This window comes from Caretta caretta, chromosome 12, assembly GCF_965140235.1.
Source record: "Caretta caretta isolate rCarCar2 chromosome 12, rCarCar1.hap1, whole genome shotgun sequence".
NCBI lineage: Eukaryota > Metazoa > Chordata > Testudines > Cheloniidae > Caretta > Caretta caretta.
The window spans coordinates 1,737,679-1,754,094 of NC_134217.1; the positions used below are offsets into that span (position 1 = coordinate 1,737,679).

The following is a 16,416-nucleotide window of genomic DNA, read 5'->3' on the forward strand; positions in this document are numbered from 1 at the left end:
ATAGGGGTGTGGAAATGTTTTTGTTACATGTTAACAGCTCTGTTTAAGGGTGCTTTTTGGTGAGCACCAATCTTTGGTAAAGTACCTGAAAACAGGTCAGTAAGGTTTGGGAAGGGCTTCGCACATTCCTTCTTCCCACCCCTTTCTGCCTCCAGTGCCCACAGCACTTCCAAGATTGCAAACAATGAATGCTTGTTGAGGATGGAGGAAGAGAGGCAGGGGTGACAGATTCTTCATGGCTCTTACCCTGACCTGGCTCTGGTTTCTGGCCTGACCTGAGCGTGGGGGCCGAAGACCCACAGTCAGGCCATGAGAAGAGCCGCCCAGGCAGCTGTGGGGAGCTGCAGACCTTCCACCTGTTCTGGGCTGGGGTCCGGGGGGCAAGGACATGGATTGCTCTTGGTCCTCCCACCCCGGGCAGGAGGAGGGTCTGTGGCTCCCCACAGCTGCCCAGGCTCCCTGGACCAGGCTCCAGCTTCTGGCCTGGCTAAGGGGTGGGGCCTCGGAGGGAAGAGGGGGAGCAGGGGGCCAGGCCCGTGGCAAAAAGTGGAGGTACAAGGCCCATCCACTTTTGAAAGTGGAAGGGGCATGGCCCCTTGGCCCCCCTGTTCCAGTGCCCCGATGAGGAGTTGTTAAAGCACAGCTCAGGGGCAGATATCTGCATTCTGCACTATACATTTTTTTACTTTTGTTTCCTTTCTCTATGTTGTCACTTGCATTGTTTACAAAGGCATGAAGACGTACATGTACATGTCACTTTTGCTCTGCATTCTGCTGCTGTGGACCGCAATAGATATTTACAAACTTAGCTCATCGTCATGAACCACGGTTTTGTTGTTGATTTTTTTTTTAAGATTGGGAATGGCTGGGGGGTGCGGGAAGGAAAAAAGGATGTGGAAGAGAGAGAGAATTCATTGCATTTGTATGGCATCGGACAGTTACAGGAATCACTGTCATAAGCTGTAAATCCTGCCAACCCATTCAAACCATGTGGCAAACATCCCATTGATCGCACTCACAATTTAAATGACCAGTAACTTTTATTTAAAGGGAATCATGGGGGACAGAACTAGAACAGTTCAACAGGAACTGGAAATAAACAAAAAATGAGTCAAATACCCTGTGAAATGTACAAACATTCACGTCTATGGACCCAGCTCCTTGCCCTTCCCCTTCCCCTCGACCTGGCCGGGGGGAATGGCTGTGGAATATTGTGGGGGAGGGGGACAAGTGGGAATTGTCAGCTGCGTGGAGTTTGAGGGCCAGACACAGGCTGGGTTGCACAGGGACTGGCTTGGGCTCACTGTTCCCCTCCTGCATGCTCTGGGGGGGTCCCCTGCAAGGGTTTTCAGGTGCTGGTCAAGGATGCTGCACTGGGCATCTAGCAGGCTCCTCCCTGGCACAGAGAGCAGGGTTTGAGCCACTGGCTCAACAGCAGCATGGGCAGCAGCTGGCGGTGGAGGAGGAGGAGGAGCAGCAGAAGGAGGAAAAGAAGGAGAAGGTATGTGTTCCCAGAGAGGAGCCAGGGCTATGGCGCCAGGCTGGACCTGAAAGCATTCAGCCACCAGCTGCACTAGTGACTGCCTGAGAGCATGACTTATTCCGTTCAGTACGCAGCACTGCAGCACGTGGACATTTGTCTCAGAAGCAGGAGAAAAGCCACAGCATCATGGACTTGCTCCACATCTTCCACCCAGTTTGGCAGATGGGAGAGAGGAGTGGGACCTGCCATTGTCAAATGTGTGAAGGCAGCATGCAGTACCAGCAACACGCAGGAAGGCGATTCCTAGAGTGTCTCCCGGTGGAAATGCTAGAACTAACATCACGTACCAAGGAGGGGCAGTGTGGAGGCAGACATAAGTATGTACACAGCATGTACCAATGCCCAGCATGGCATTTTGGACTCTCTGTGCAAGTGTGAGGTACATCTGTTAGCAGTACACATAAGAATATAAACATAAGAACATAAGCACAGCCATACTGGTCCATCCAGCCCAGTGTTCTGTCTTCTGACAGTGGCTGATGCCAGGTGCCCTAGAGGGAATGAACAAAACAAAGCACTTTATTGAGTGATCCAACCTGTTTCATCCAGCCCCAGCTTCTAGCAATCAGAGGTTTGGGAACACCTAGAGCATGGGGTTATGTCCCTGACTATCTCAGCTAATAGCCATGGATGGCTCTATCCTCCATGAACTTAGCTAATTCTTTTGAAGCTAGTTACACTTTTAATGTTTACAACATCCCCTGGCAATGAGTTCCACAGCCTGACTGTGCGATGTGGGAAGAAGTTCTTCCTTATGTTTGTTCTAAACCTGCTGCCTGTTAATTTCATTGTGTGACCCCTGGTTCATGTGTGAAGTGAAGGGGTAAATAACACTTCCCTATTCACTTTCTCTTCCCCATTCATGATTTTATAGACCTCTATCATATCCCCCTTAGTCATCTCTTTTCCAACCTGAACAGTCCCAGTCTTATTAAACTCTTCTCACATGGAAGCTGATCCATCCCCCTCATCATTTTTGTTGCCCTTCTCTGTACTTTTTTCCATTATATCTTTTTTGAGACAGAGTGACCAGAACTGCACGCAGTATTCAACGTGTGGGCATACCAGGGATTTATATAGTGACGTGATATTTTCTGTCTAATGGTTCCTAACAGTCTGTTAGCTTTTTAGACTGCCACTGCACTTTAAGCAGATGTTTTCAGAGAATTATACATGATGACTCCAAGATCTCTTTCCTGAGTGGTAACAGTTAATTTAGACTCCATCATTTTGTACGAACAGTTGAGGTGTTTTCCAATGTGCATTACTTTGCATTTGTCAACAATGAATTTCATCTGCTATTTTGTTGCTCAGTGACCCAGTTTTGTGAGATCCCTTTGTAACTCTTTGCCACTGCACTGTTGGGTTGTTGTTGTTGGCTTTTTTGGGTGCCACCTCACCTTTTTCCTGATCATTTATGAATATGTTAAACCTCATTGGTCCCAATACTGATCCCTGGGGGACCCCGCTATTTACCTTTCTCCCCTGTGAAAACTGACCATTTATTTCCTATCTTTTAAAACATGAAAGGACTTCCCCTCTTATCCCATGGTGGCTTACTTTGCTTAAAAGCCTTTGGTGGAGAACAAAAACATGAGGACATGCACAACTAGCCATAGCCCCCTATCCCCCTCTCTTCCCCATAACCTTCCTGCCTAACCATTCCTTTCCTCATCTTCTCCTCATTCCATTCCTCTGGTCTTCTCCTGTGCTGTCCCATAGGCCTGGGTCTGTCCCCCTCTCCTTGTTCACTGAGCAGCCAGTGTTTCCTTATTCTGCACATGCTAATTTTCCAATGCTAATTTTTCAGAGAAAGGTACTTCAGTCACAAAGATATTTATCAGCACAGTAAAGTAACTAATAGGAAATCTGTGTCACACAGAGTTTCATGTTCTTCTCTTTGGGGGAAAGCACAACCCCACCTCACCCGTGTCCCAGTATCCCCTTCCCTTTTTTGTGTGCCTCTGTGCTCCAAACTCGTCCTCGCACCATTATCATCTATTATCCATGCTATGGCTCTTTGTGGCTTGCCCCCACCCTATGTATTATTTCTCATACACTAGGGGAACAATGACTCCTACCTCTGACCAGCCCATGACACCAGGCTTCACTGTCCACTTGTTACATTTTCCAACAAGCACCCTTGTGCTGTGTCCCATACTGCCCCTTATGTGTGGGAGGTGCTCTCTGCAATCATCTGCCAAGCTCCCTCACTGTGCTCCTTCAAATCCCTCCTTAAAACTCCCCTTGGCTGGGATGCTGCTCACAAAAAGCTTGACAAGGGTGAGGCAGCTGGTGTGCAGGCTGTGTTTGTTTGTACAGCGCCTAGCACAACAGGGTCATGGTCCCTGACTGGGCTCCTGCATACTACCACAATACAAACAATTGATAATAATGAAAATGGCCCAGATCTTTGTGTCAGGCTCAGTGCAGGACCCAAGGGAGGAGAAGGTGGATTTACACTATCATTGCTTTCCCCTGATACCCCAGGCCAAGCTTGCCAAGGTCCAGTTCAGCTACCATCATAAGCAGCCTCAGGGCTGCTCTAATTTATGGCTGTCTGCAACAGCCCCCATTATGGAAGCTGGGGATTGTCTGAATGCAACCTCTTCTGGCCATGCTTCATCCCCAAAACACCCCCTGTACTGGGGTCCCCTGAGCATCCTCAGCCAGATTCTCAGGCAAGGTTTCATGCTGCTTTGGGCCCCCAAAGCAGTGCAAAGGGGCCAAGGATCCGGCCCATTGTATTCTCAACCTAGCTGTAGCTAACCTGCACTTTGGGGCGGGCCCTGGGTACCTTGCCAATGTGGTTTCCTGGAAGGTGACACACACAGTTATAAACCAAGCCACTTTTTGTGGATTGTTATGGGTTATTAGTAATAATTACCCATTATAGTTAATAATTAGCCCTATTTAGTGAATAGGGCTAATTATTAACTATAATGGGTAATTATTACTAATAACAGTCACCTGTTCCCTTTCTAGGTCTCCAAAACCTCCGCAAAGTAGCTTCACACCCTCTTCTGGGTGTCCAACCCCCCTCGATGCAGCTCTCCTGTCCTCTGTGGGTGGGGCATCTTGTCCATAACCCAGGCGAGGGAGGCAGCGTGTGTCTCGGGAGGAGCGCGCCGGACTGGCAGGCAGGAGAGCTGGGCTTTGTGCCCTGTTCCCTGCCGGGTGACCTAGGGCAAGCCACAGCCCCCCACTCCGTGCCTCAGTTTCCCCCCTGTAAAATGGGGCTACCGTTTCTGCCCACCTGTCTGACGTGCTTTGCCGGTAGAGGGGGCTGGGCGTTGTCAATAACACTCAGCTGCACCCAGCACCTGGGTCCCCCCCTTCCTCCGGCCGCCCCCGGGAGAGGCGGGTCTGGCTCTGGGCCCCGCCCGCACCTGGCCGCTCTCACCCCGCCCGCCGCCCCAGCCACCAATCAGAGCCCCGCGCGCCTGCTGAATATCCATGAGGCGCCGCTTGGGGGCGTGGCGGCGCTCATGCCTATGCATGATATGGAAATGAGCAGGTGCCGGGCTGGCGACTGCGGGTGCCCCGAGGAGCGGAGCTGGAGCGGCCCGAGCCGACCCGACCCGACCCGACCCGCCATGGCCCCGCCGCCCCGCGCCTACAGCCCGGCCGAGCTGCGGCAGCGCTGCGCCCAGGGCGCCTGCCTGGTGCTGCGGGGCCGCCGCCTCTACGACCTCAGCGGCTTCGTGCGGCTGCACCCGGGCGGCGAGCAGCTGCTGCGGGAGCGGGCGGGCGGGGACGTGAGCGCCGCGCTGGAGGGGCCGCCGCACCGGCACTCCCGCAACGCGCGCCGCTGGCTGGAGCAGTACTACCTGGGCGAGCTGCGCCCGGCGCCCGCCCCGCAGGTACCGGCCCCGGCCCTCCCCCTGCGCCCCCCCGGCCCCGCAGCCTGCGCCCCCCCCCGGCCCTGCCCCCTGCGGCCCCCCCCCCCGGCCCCGCAGCCTGCGCCCTGCGCCTCCCCCCCCGGCCCCGCAGCCTGCGCCCCCCCCTGCCCGGCGCCCCCCCCCGGCCCTGCCCCCTGCGCCTCCCCCCCCGTCCCTGCCCCCTGCGCCCCCCCCCGCAGCCTGCGCCCCCCCCTGCCCGGCGGCCCCCCCCCCGGCCCCGCAGCCTGCGCCCCCCCCCGGCCCCGCAGCCTGCGCCCCCCCCTGCGCCTCCCCCCCCGTCCCTGCCCCCTGCGCCCCCCCCCGCAGCCTGCGCCCCCCCTGCCCGGCGGCCCCCCCCCCCGGCCCCGCAGCCTGCGCCCTGCGCCTCCCCCCCCGGCCCCGCAGCCTGCGCCCCCCCCTGCCCGGCGCCCCCCCCCGGCCCTGCCCCCTGCGCCTCCCCCCCCGTCCCTGCCCCCTGCGCCCCCCCCGCAGCCTGCGCCCCCCCCTGCCCGGCGGCCCCCCCCCCCGGCCCCGCAGCCTGCGCCCGTCCCTGCCCGGCGCCCCCCCCCCGCCGTCCTTGTCCTCTGCGCCCGACGCGCCCCGCTCTTCTTCCCCGGCGCGCTTCCCCGTCCCTGCGCCCCCCCCGCCTGCACCTGTCCCTGCCCGGCGCGCCCTGTCCCTGCCCCCTGCGCCCCCCCCGCCTGCACCTGTCCCTGCCCCCCCATCCCTGCTGCCTGCGCCCCCCCCGCAGCCTGCACCCGTCCTTGCCCTCTGTCCCTGCCCCCTGCGCCGTCCTTGTCGTCTGCGCCCGGCGCGCCCCGCTGTTCTTGCCCGGCGCTCCCCCCCGTCCCTGCCCCCCCCCCCCCGCAGCCTGCCCCTGCCCGGCACCCTCCCCCCCCACAGCCTGCCCCGTGCGCCCCCCCCCGCAGCCTGCACCTGTCCCTGCCCTCTGTACGCCCCCCCCGCCTGCACCTGTCCCTGCCCCCCCATCTCCGCAGCCTGCACCCGTCCTTGCCCTCTGCGCCCCCCCCCCCCCGCCGTCCTTGCCCTCTGCGCCCGGCGCACCCCGCTGTTCTTGCCCGGCGCACCCCCCCGTGTCCCCCCCCGCAGCCTGCTCCCTGCGCCCCCCCCGTAGCCTGCCCCTGTCCCTGGCCGGCACCCTCCCCCCCCACAGCCTGCCCTCTGCGCCCCCCCCCCCCCGCAGCCTGCACCCGTCCTTGCCCTCTGTGTCCCCCTGCCATCCTTGCCCTCTGCGCCCCCCCCGCAGCCTGCACCCGTCCCTGCCCTCTGTGTCCCCCTGCCATCCTTGCCTTCTGTGCCCATCCCTGCCCCCTGCGCCCCCTGACCGTTCTTGCCCTCTGCACCCCCCCCAGCCTGCCCTCCCCCCAGCCTGCACCCGTCCCCGCAGCTCCCCCCGTCCAGCGTGCCCTGCGTCCCCCCGTAGCCCCTGCCTGCCCCGTCCCAGCATGCCTGCCCCATCCCGGCTTGCCCCCCCTCCTCCCCGCGCCCCCTCCCCACGCCCCGTCCCCACCCTCTGCGCTCCCCCCGAGCCTGCTCCCATCCCTGTGCCAGTCCCTGTACCCCGTCCCTGCCCTCTGCACCCCCCCAGCTTGCACCTGTCCCTATCCCTGCCCCTGTCCTCGCCCTTTGCACTCCGGTCCCTCAGGCCCTTGTCCTCGCCCTCTGCACCCTGGGCCCTGCTCCCTTCCCTGCCCCTCTGTGCCCCATCCCTGCATTGCACACACCTCCCCAGTTTGCACCCATCCCTGTGCCCCGTTCTCACCCTCTGCACCCCGGTCCCTCAGGCCCCATCCTCACCCTCTGCACCCTGTGTCCAGCTCCCTTCCCCCCCCCTCTGTGCCCTGTCCTGGTCCCCCTGTCCCTGTCCCATACCTGCATTGCGTGCACACCCCCAGCCTGCACCCATCCCTGTGCCCCGTCCCTGCCTCCTACACCCCAGTCCCATCTCTGCACCATGGGCCCCGCTTCCTTCCCTGCTGCTCTGTGTCCTGTCTCTGCCCCCAGTTCCACCTGTCCCCGTCCTCTGTGCCCCATCCCAGCATTGTGCACACCCCCAGCCTGCACCCATCCCTGTACCCTGTCCCTGTCCTCTACTCCCTAGTACCCTGGGCTCCACTCCCTTCCCTGCCCCTCTGTGCCCTACCCCTACAGTGCACACCCCCTACCCCTTACATCCATCCCTATCCCTGCCCTCTGCACCCTGGCCCCTCCCTGGGCTCCCTTCCCTGCCCCTTTTCCCTCTACACTCTGCATCCATCCCTGACCTCTGCACCCCGGTCCCCCAGACCCCTGTCTCTGCCGTCTGCAACCTGGCCCCTTCCTGGGCCCCCCTCCTTTTCCTATTCCTGCAGTGCATACCCCTACCCCCTGCATCTATCCCTAGGCCCCTGCCTCTGCAACCTGGCCGCTCCCTCAGTCCCCCTCCCTTCTCCTTTGCCCCCTATTCCTGCAGTGCACACCCAACCCCCTTCACCTGTCACCTACGTGCCCCCCTTTCACTTCCATGCTGGCTTATTGCTCATCTTCTGAACTTCAGCACTACCCCTCTACCCCCATCCTCTTCCCCTCTGTTCTTACTGGGATGTGGAAATATGGGGGGGGGGGGGGAGTAACAACACAAGGTTTGTGGTTCACTAGCCCCGCCTTAGCTCACAGCAAATCCCTTTTGCAATCTCTGCTCAGTTCTGAAGTGTTGCGTTGGTGGGGATACTCCCAGAGGTAGAGCAGTTGTTCCTGGATGCCAGGGAAGGAAGATCAGTGGCAGGGCACAAATCCCAGCAGGAGGTGCCTAGAGGTGGGCTGCATTGTATACATCCCCCTCAAGCCTCCCCCCCATCCATACAAACTTCAGAGAATGTCACCACTAAGAATGAAATAATTGTTTCCTTTAGGCTAAACTGAGGGTTTAAAATTTCAAAATTGTTCGCAGAAGTGGGAGGAAAAATGCTTCATTTCTTCATGCAGAGATCCTGGTTCTCAATTAATTAATTCCGTTCTCAGATAGCCTGTGTGCGGCTTTGAAAGGCTTCATTTCTGTGCACGGGCTAAAGGGGCAGAGGCGGGAGGGGTGGTTAACAGCTGATGCGAGAGCAAATGCTACACTCCCGTCACTGCATGGCACTGCCCTCCCTGCTCAATGCTACGCTGTCAATGATTGTACAGGAACAGTGAGCTAGTCTTGTGAGCTCGCACCCAGCCTCTGTCATAAAGCTGTGTACTGACGCACCAGAACTTCAGCAGTAAAAATTGGTCAGGTCTGAGAAATTACCAGACTTCCTCTGAAGGCGAAGAGCAATGTTTTTGTAAAAGTATTTTTGAAGAAAATCCATTCAACTGGTTTTGAGTAACTAGTCTCTCAAATAATTACCCTGATTTTTAAATCTTGATTCCTGTCTGTTTCCTGGTTTCTTATCCCCTCCAGAGGGAAAAGGCTGGTTACTAGAGCTAAATTCAGGTTTTCTTACAAGTACTTTATTTGCTAAAAAATACAGTTGCAGCTGACCACGAAGATCAATGACGGGGTGCTCACCAGGGGTATGACACACCAGGTTCAAACCCTTGCTCTGGAACAGAGCCAAAACAAAATCTTCTGATTTAATCACACTCTGAATTTTTATTTGGTTTGACTGAATTGATTTTTTTTAAAAAATTCTCTGCTGGCACTGGACCAAAACATCAGCTGTTCACCAAGCTCTGTTTGTTGTTGTCCCTGCAAACTTTCCCTAAAGTTAAATCCCCTTCAATTCATGTGCCAGCTGGATTTAAAGAAAAGTTTTGCTTAATCTTCACTATTCACAATAGTGGCAATAGATTGGGCCCAACCCTGCTGCTAATACCAACTCTGTACTATGTGTTGCTCGCTTCCATTAGCAGGCATGGGATGTGATGGGCATCTTCCCAACATGGGAGTCACTGCCCAAAAGCTTTACACTTCAAAAAGACAACAGGCAGAGATGGAGGGTAGGGGAGAGCAGGGGACAAGAGACAGGTAAGCTGGCCGGGTGATGACAGGCTACATGTTGATGAAATACAGCTTGAATGTGTAATCATGTTAAACTACATATTGGACTATCTTAGAGCTCTGCTGTTATCCCTGTAGGAGCTGTGATAGAAATGGGTGTTCAGGAGGGGATGGTAGCTGTACCACCTGACTCAGGAAACATGTCTGGGACGTGGCGTGGTGACCTGGGCTGGAGCAGCAGAACAGAGTCACACTGAGACTGGCAGTATTGGGATCGCAGCAGGGATGGAGGTGCTAAATAGGGAAGATCGTGGCCAAGGAATGCAATTTTAGCAGTGTTTTGTATCAAGTGTTGGAGGCAACATAAAGTAGGGAGTCGGAGAAGAGTCTGCAGTAATCACAGCTGGATACTTGGGTCCTGGCTCAGAGTTCCTGCCGTGGGAATAGAAAGAAAGATGGATCTTAGCTGTATGGCAGAAGAGGCAGCAGGGTTCAGACAGGTAGGGCAAAGGAGAGGGAGGCGTCAAAGCGCACTTGCGCCATATGCACCAGGTTGTTGGGAAGGCCTGTGTGCGGCCTGCCATTACAGTGAAGGGGGTGCTCGAGGTGCGGGGAAGAGGTTTGGGAGAGAAGGTTAGGAGTTCTGTTGTAGCCAGGGCATGGTTGCATTGGGAGGGAAAGCAGCCACAGGGCATTGAGGTTACAGTGTCTGGGGGGGTTGCAAAGACTGTAAATGTGGTGCCTTTAGAAGACTTACTTTGATTTCCCCCTTGTAACTGTGGGGTAGTGATCCTTGTGCTTCCATATTTGTAGGTTTGAGTCTCACTGGCAACTAGACTGTGCTTGAAATGAGGATTAAATGGAGGAAGTACTTGGCTTGAGATGAAAAGATCCAAAAATGGCTCCTTGAAATTTCAAGCGTTTAATACTACTAGTGTCCCTCTTCTACACAACGAAACCACATTGTGCCACAACATTGGTGCGGTAGGTAACTTTGGAGGCTGACTCAAATGCAGGCCGGCTTTCTAGGGCAGGGATAGAAAAATGGTTAAGGAATTATCGTTATTTGAAAACTAGGCTTGGTTCACTCCCTCTGAAGCTGCTGGAGAGAGATCTTATGGCAACAGAAGATTTTCCACCATCCACCTCTGAACCAGCTAAAGAAACTTCTCAAATGTACAGTAAATGCCAGCAGCTGGTAGCATCGCTAGTTGTAAATCAAGCCAATCAGAGAAACGTAAGGCTGGAAGGGACCGTGAGAGTTCATCTAGTCCGACCCACCCCTCCACCCCAGCTGCGGCAGGGTCAAGAATGCTTAAATGCTTATTCTCCCTTGTAAATGTGCTTGAATGTTACAGCTGGAGAAGCCGTACGTCACCACACAGCTTTGTTAGCCACCTTTCAGACAAGGCACAAAGCCTCTCGAGTCAAGAGCCAGGGTCTTAATCCTTGCTTACTTTGACTCTTACTTTTAGTCTCTCCTCCCCCTCCCCACACGCCTTTGCCAATGTTGGAGTGAAGGCGGGCTGTTCTGTGCGTGCATGGTAGCTGTACGGTGAAATGGCATATCAGGCAGTGCTCCCAAGGAGTCCTCATTAGCTTGGCCAGCAATGCTCACATCTTCAATTTAAAGAGCCAGCGACCCATCCAATGCTTGTTTAAAACTTAAACCCCAAGCAACATGCTCTCAGAAGCTAGTTGTGGGTGAGATGTGAGGGTAGTTACCCAGTGCATCTCTCACCAAACTCAAGCACTTGGAAGCAAGGCAGCAGCTACCTAAGGAGGCTATAAATAGTGTGTCCATATAACCGACATGTACAGTATTCTTATCCAGTACAAAGAGCTCCTAAGTCATGTGACAAAGTTCCTCCTCTGCCTTGGTGGGTCCTGCACTTATTGGTGGATTTGCTTGCCTCAGAGATTCATGGCAGCCCTCAGCTTGGCCACTTTTGCTAGTGGCTCAAACCTGCCGTTCATTCAGCTACCCTCATCACTGGCCAGCATGGGGAAAAAGGAAGAACAACAATCCTGCCGATCCACCATGTGGGTTGGGGAACAGACCAGAGACCTTCCCCTCTGGGGGAACCCACAGTCCAGGTCAACTCCTCCTGTGTCTGATCAGGAGTTGAGAGGTTTGGGGGGAACCCAGGCCCACCCACTACTCTGGGTTCCAGCCCAGGGCACTGTGGATTGCAGCTGTCTAGAGTGCCTCCTGGAACAGCTGCACAGCAGTTACAACTCCCTGGACTACTTCCCCATGGCCTCCTCCCAACCCCTTCTTTATCCTCACCACAGATCTTCCTCCTGGTGTCGGATAATGCTTGTACACCTCAGTCCTCCAGCAGTACGCCTTCTCACTCTCAGCTCCTCACACACACCACCAACTCAAGTGAGCTCCTTTTTAAACCCAGGTGCCCTGATTACCCAGTCTGCCCTAATTGATTCTAGCAGCTTCTTAATTGGCTCCAGGTGTCCTAATTAGCCTGCCTGCCTGAATTTGTTCCAGCAAGTTCCTTCTTGTTCTGGAGCTGCCTGTTACCTTACCCAGGGAAAATGGACCTGCTTAATCTGGGACTAATCTATCTCAAAGGGCAGCAGCTTGGGGGCTTGCGTGGGGGCGACCGTCCACAGATCAGTCAAAATGCAGACTCCAGTGGCTCTCCTTGCTTCCGCTGCTGTTCCAGGGCTCTGGCAAGGCTGGTTTCCATATCTGTACTGAGCAGGCCTGAGACTCGGACTGTGCGGCTCTCTGGTGTTTCCCATCTGCAGCCGGCTCACCGGGCGTTCCAAACGAGCCCTAGCTCCAGGTTCGTTGGTGCGGGTGCTGCCACGGGGGGGTGGACTGGTTCAAGAGCAGGTATCGGAACAGTGTTTGGCAGCTGATCATCGGCCATGCCAGGAATCCCCTCTCAAGCAGCAGCTCTTCTCCTACGCCATCCTGGGCTTTGCCCTGTCCGAGGCCATGGGACTCTTCTGTTTGATGGTGGCACTCCTCATCCTGTTTCCTCTGTGACAGCCTCTGGGCCAACCCATGGCTTCCATCACTCTGTGCCCTCTCCAGTTTGTCTGCCTCCTTCACCAGAGCGTTCCAGATTTATACTTAAACAAAAGCTTTTCTCCTGAAAAAACTAAAACAAAACACTCTCCTGTAGCCATCTGGCCTGACCCTGTCACAGTCATCACAAGACTGATGTGGGGAGGGGAGCCTTTAACCTCTGCAATTCCTGAGACTAGGGAGCTGGCTCCTTCCCCTAATGCCCTCACCCCAGTGGGGAAAGTAGCAGTCCAATTCACTTCCCACTGCTGGTCATGTCCATCCGTCTCCCTCCCTGGCTCCTTAACTACTCCCCTGCAGAGAGGGTGCTTGCCACTGCCATCCAGGGATGTGGAGGTGTAGAAAAGAGCCAACACAACAGGCCAAGGGAGCGGAAGATGAGGGCTCTCTCTTCTGCTCCTCCTGCAGGTCACCCAGTAGTGGTTCCACTCACTGCTGGCCTGGGGCTCTGTCTGCTTGCTGGCTGATTTCTAATCTCCTGTCTCCTGCTTTCAGATAAACAGAGGCCGGGGTTATAATCCAAGTAGGTCATTCCAAGGGTCTTCTCTCTGGAGTGTGGAGGGGCTCCCTTGTTGTAAGCTGCCCTGTTTGGGGACACTTGCCAGAGACCCCCTTAGCACTCTGCACCCCCTTCACAGCAGCTAATATCAGCTGGAATCTTGCTGCCTACCCCTGGAAGTGATCTAGCCTGAACTGGTGGCAGGTCTTTCATAACCAAGGCTTCCTCCCTTTCCTTTGGACTGCCCTCCCTTGGGGAGGGTGCCAGAGCCAACGTTTAGTGACCTGCAGGCCATGGGGTGCAAGGTTTCTGTTTGGCTAATTTGTTTTGTTTTGTTTTTGCTTTCTTGGCTTAGTTTAGCCCTTGTAAAAAGAAAAGGAGTACTTGTGGCACCTTAGAGACTAACCAATTTATTTGAGCATGAGCTTTCGTGAGCTACAGCTCACTTCATCAGATGTTCATCAACATCTGATGAAGTGAGCTGTAGCTCACGAAAGCTCATGCTCAAATAAATTGGTTAGTCTCTAAGGTGCCACAAGTACTCCTTTTCTTTTTGCGAATACAGACTAACACGGCTGTTCCTCTGAAACCTGTCTTTAGCCCTTGTGTTTCAGCATGGAGCAGCGAGGGCCGTGCACCAGCTGTCTCTCAGGGACGGCTTTGTAAATCGTCTGAATTTTGGTATCATAGGGTTCCTGTTAGCATTTTTGAAACAAAATTCTTCAGTCTTCCAAATCCTTGAAAGAGCAAATGGTCCCCAGTTTGGAGACTCTTCTCCTTTCTCCCATGCCACTCCCCTTCTAGCCCCCTCCCCCGTGCTCCCAACGAGCTAGCCAGACAAGCAAGTTCCTATTCTGCAGCCTGTTCTGGAGGGGAATGCCGTTCAGATTTAATAATTTTATTAAGATGATGTTAAAATAAAAAAGGTACAAAGTTTAAGTGTAGAAGCTTCTGTTTATCAGGGAATAAGGTACAGATTATCAAGGGGTGCAAAATTCGGTTTAGGATCGGATGGCATAAGGAAAACATAATCTGCAATAGCCCCGATTGGGGCTAAAAGGTTAATGGGTCAAAGTACAGACATGGAGACACGAGGGTATGTTCATACAATGGCTCTGTTCAGGTGTGGAGTAGAATGAGTGATATGATGATGAGGATGGATTTACCCTCCTTTGGTGAGATTTAATATTCAGGTTTCAGAGTAACAGCTGTGTTAGTCTGTATTCGCAAAAAGAAAAGGAGGACTTGTGGCACCTTAGAGACAACCAATTTATTTGAGCATAAGCTTTCGTGAGCTACAGCTCACTTCATCGGATGCATACTGTGGATTACAGTATGCATCCGATGAAGTGAGCTGTAGCTCACGAAAGCTTATGCTCAAATAAATTGGTTAGTCTCTAAGGTGCCACAAGTCCTCCTTTTCTTTTAATGTTCAGTGAGTTTATGGTTCCAGTCAAGAGCCGAGGAAAGCAGACCGTGGAGGGAGATCAGACATAACCTGGCACTAGACAAACTCTCTATCTGGCATCTGCTGATTTAAGTAACAAGTGACTTGCTTGCTGCACGCATGCCCTCAGACTTGGATTTGCTTTGCCTGGGCCAGAAAGGATTTAAATCCCATTCTAATGGCACAGCAAACACTTGTCGCCCAGAGTCCCTGTTAAGAGGACATGTCCCACTTGCCTTCACTGACTGCTTGTGTGTGTGTAATGGTGGTGTAGCCATGTGAGTCCCAGGATATTGGCAATACAAGGTGGATGAGGTAAGAGCTTTGATTGGACCAGGTAATAGCTTTTATTCTCTCACTGACAGGAGTTGAAAAGAGATTACCTCATCCACCGCCTCTCGTTTTTTCCATCTGTAAATGACCCTGTCCTTGTGCAGACACCGCAGCTGTTTGGGCTTTCGGGGAGGCTCATCTCCACCTGCGACGTGGCCTGCGGGTCGCACTCTGAGCATTTGGGGTGTGTGCACACTGCCCACGCTGGGATGGCCGCGGCAGCGCTGTGAAGCGGGTCGTGTAGAGATGCTTTATCGCTGGGGGAGTGCTCTCCTGGCAATTTAAACCCCCACCCCGAATGAGGGGCGGTTGCCCTATTGCTGGGAGCGTAGCTCCTGGGGACAAAGTGTCTCTGCTGGCGCTTTTCAGCGCTAAAATGTTTGTCGCTCGGGGGGTGTTTTTCACAAAAGTTTTAGCCGTGAAGGTGGCAGTGCAGACACAGCCTAAGTCTGTCTTTTTAAGGCCCCCAGGACCTCATGGCGTGTCTTCAGTTTGCCCCCAAGCAGAGGCAAATCCTTCTCGCATAAGTCTGGATTCTACCGTAGACTTAGACACCAGTTCTGATCTCGGTGATGCTGGTGGGGTTACTACTCTGCTCTGTTCTGTGAGAGAGCTTTGCTCTTGTTTCCCAAGGGTGGGAATGCCTGGTGTACTCAAAGGATGCTCAGGCAGCCCACAGCTCTGTGAAATGGGACCTGCATGATTTCCAATAAGCACCTTCCAAATGGTTCCAGTGGAAGAACAAGCCTGCAACTTAGGCTTATCTCCTATTGCCACAATCCTGTGCTAAGGACACCCTATGCAGCTAAAAGAAATTTGTCATGTCTCTGGGTGATTCAGTCTCCCCTGGATCATTGGAATGTAGGCTCTAGGTCAGCTCACTGGACGTCTAGGAGGGTTGGTGTGTATGGCTGAAGACTGGACAGGCAGGAGACACATCCTGGAGAGGGAGGATTTTGAGGAATGCTGCATAGAACTTGGATGGATCTAATGCTGGTTTCTCCAGTCTCTGTTAATGGCTTGAACCTGTTTGACCACATTCTGGCCCTGTGTCTCTTATAAAGATAAGGTCTTTGACAGCAAAGAGGCTGGAGGACTGGGTGTGCACTTGGAACTGGGGTTTGCTGCCTCTCACAGCTCTTGCAGGCAGAATTAGTTAACAGTAGTTCTGAAATGCAGGCAGAAGCCCCCTAGAATGTATGCTGATTTGTTCACTTGAACTTGCAGAGTGGCTTGCTCTGGGATTGATTCTAATGATCCCAGATAGTCATGTTATCCAGTTCTGCAATTGCCACTATATCACATTGACTGAAGGTTAAGAGGCATTCTGCTTTTTTTCACTAGCAAGTCCTTAGAGAGTGTCTTTGAGTTCTGATTACCAGATGCACTGCAGGCACTTCTTGGTGAAGTGGTAGATTCTGAACCAGTAGCCTGAACTGTATAGAAGATTCTCTAAAATCCACAGCCTGGCTGATGCAAGAACTGGAGTCCAGAGCTATAAAATAGGGCATTTATAAACAAGGCATAAAGTTGGGCCCCCATCCAACAGGTCCAAAATTTTGCACAGAAATTGAGTATGGGGATGTTAAATAGTGCTGTATTTACTCAACTTTCTTGGGCATGAATGATGTTGGAAACATAGCTTACATCACTCAGTTCTAATGGGATTTTCCAAA

General features: G+C 54.0%; 1 protein-coding gene across 2 annotated transcripts in view; it reads left to right on the forward strand.

Annotated features, from left to right (window-relative positions):
- Positions 1 to 5,101: 5,101 nt before the first annotated feature.
- The window catches only part of FA2H (fatty acid 2-hydroxylase), a 62,747-nt gene continuing 51,432 nt past the window's right edge, over positions 5,102 to 16,416 (forward strand). Inside the window, exon 1 of one of the 2 annotated variants that reach the window (XM_048817102.2) lies at positions 5,102 to 5,406. In XM_048817102.2, the coding sequence (XP_048673059.1) occupies positions 5,140 to 5,406 (267 nt within the window). In that variant the 5' untranslated portion in view covers positions 5,102 to 5,139. Of the gene's footprint in view, positions 5,407 to 10,273; positions 10,391 to 16,416 lie in introns of those variants that run through there. The other variant, XM_075118237.1, reaches the window with a different exon arrangement.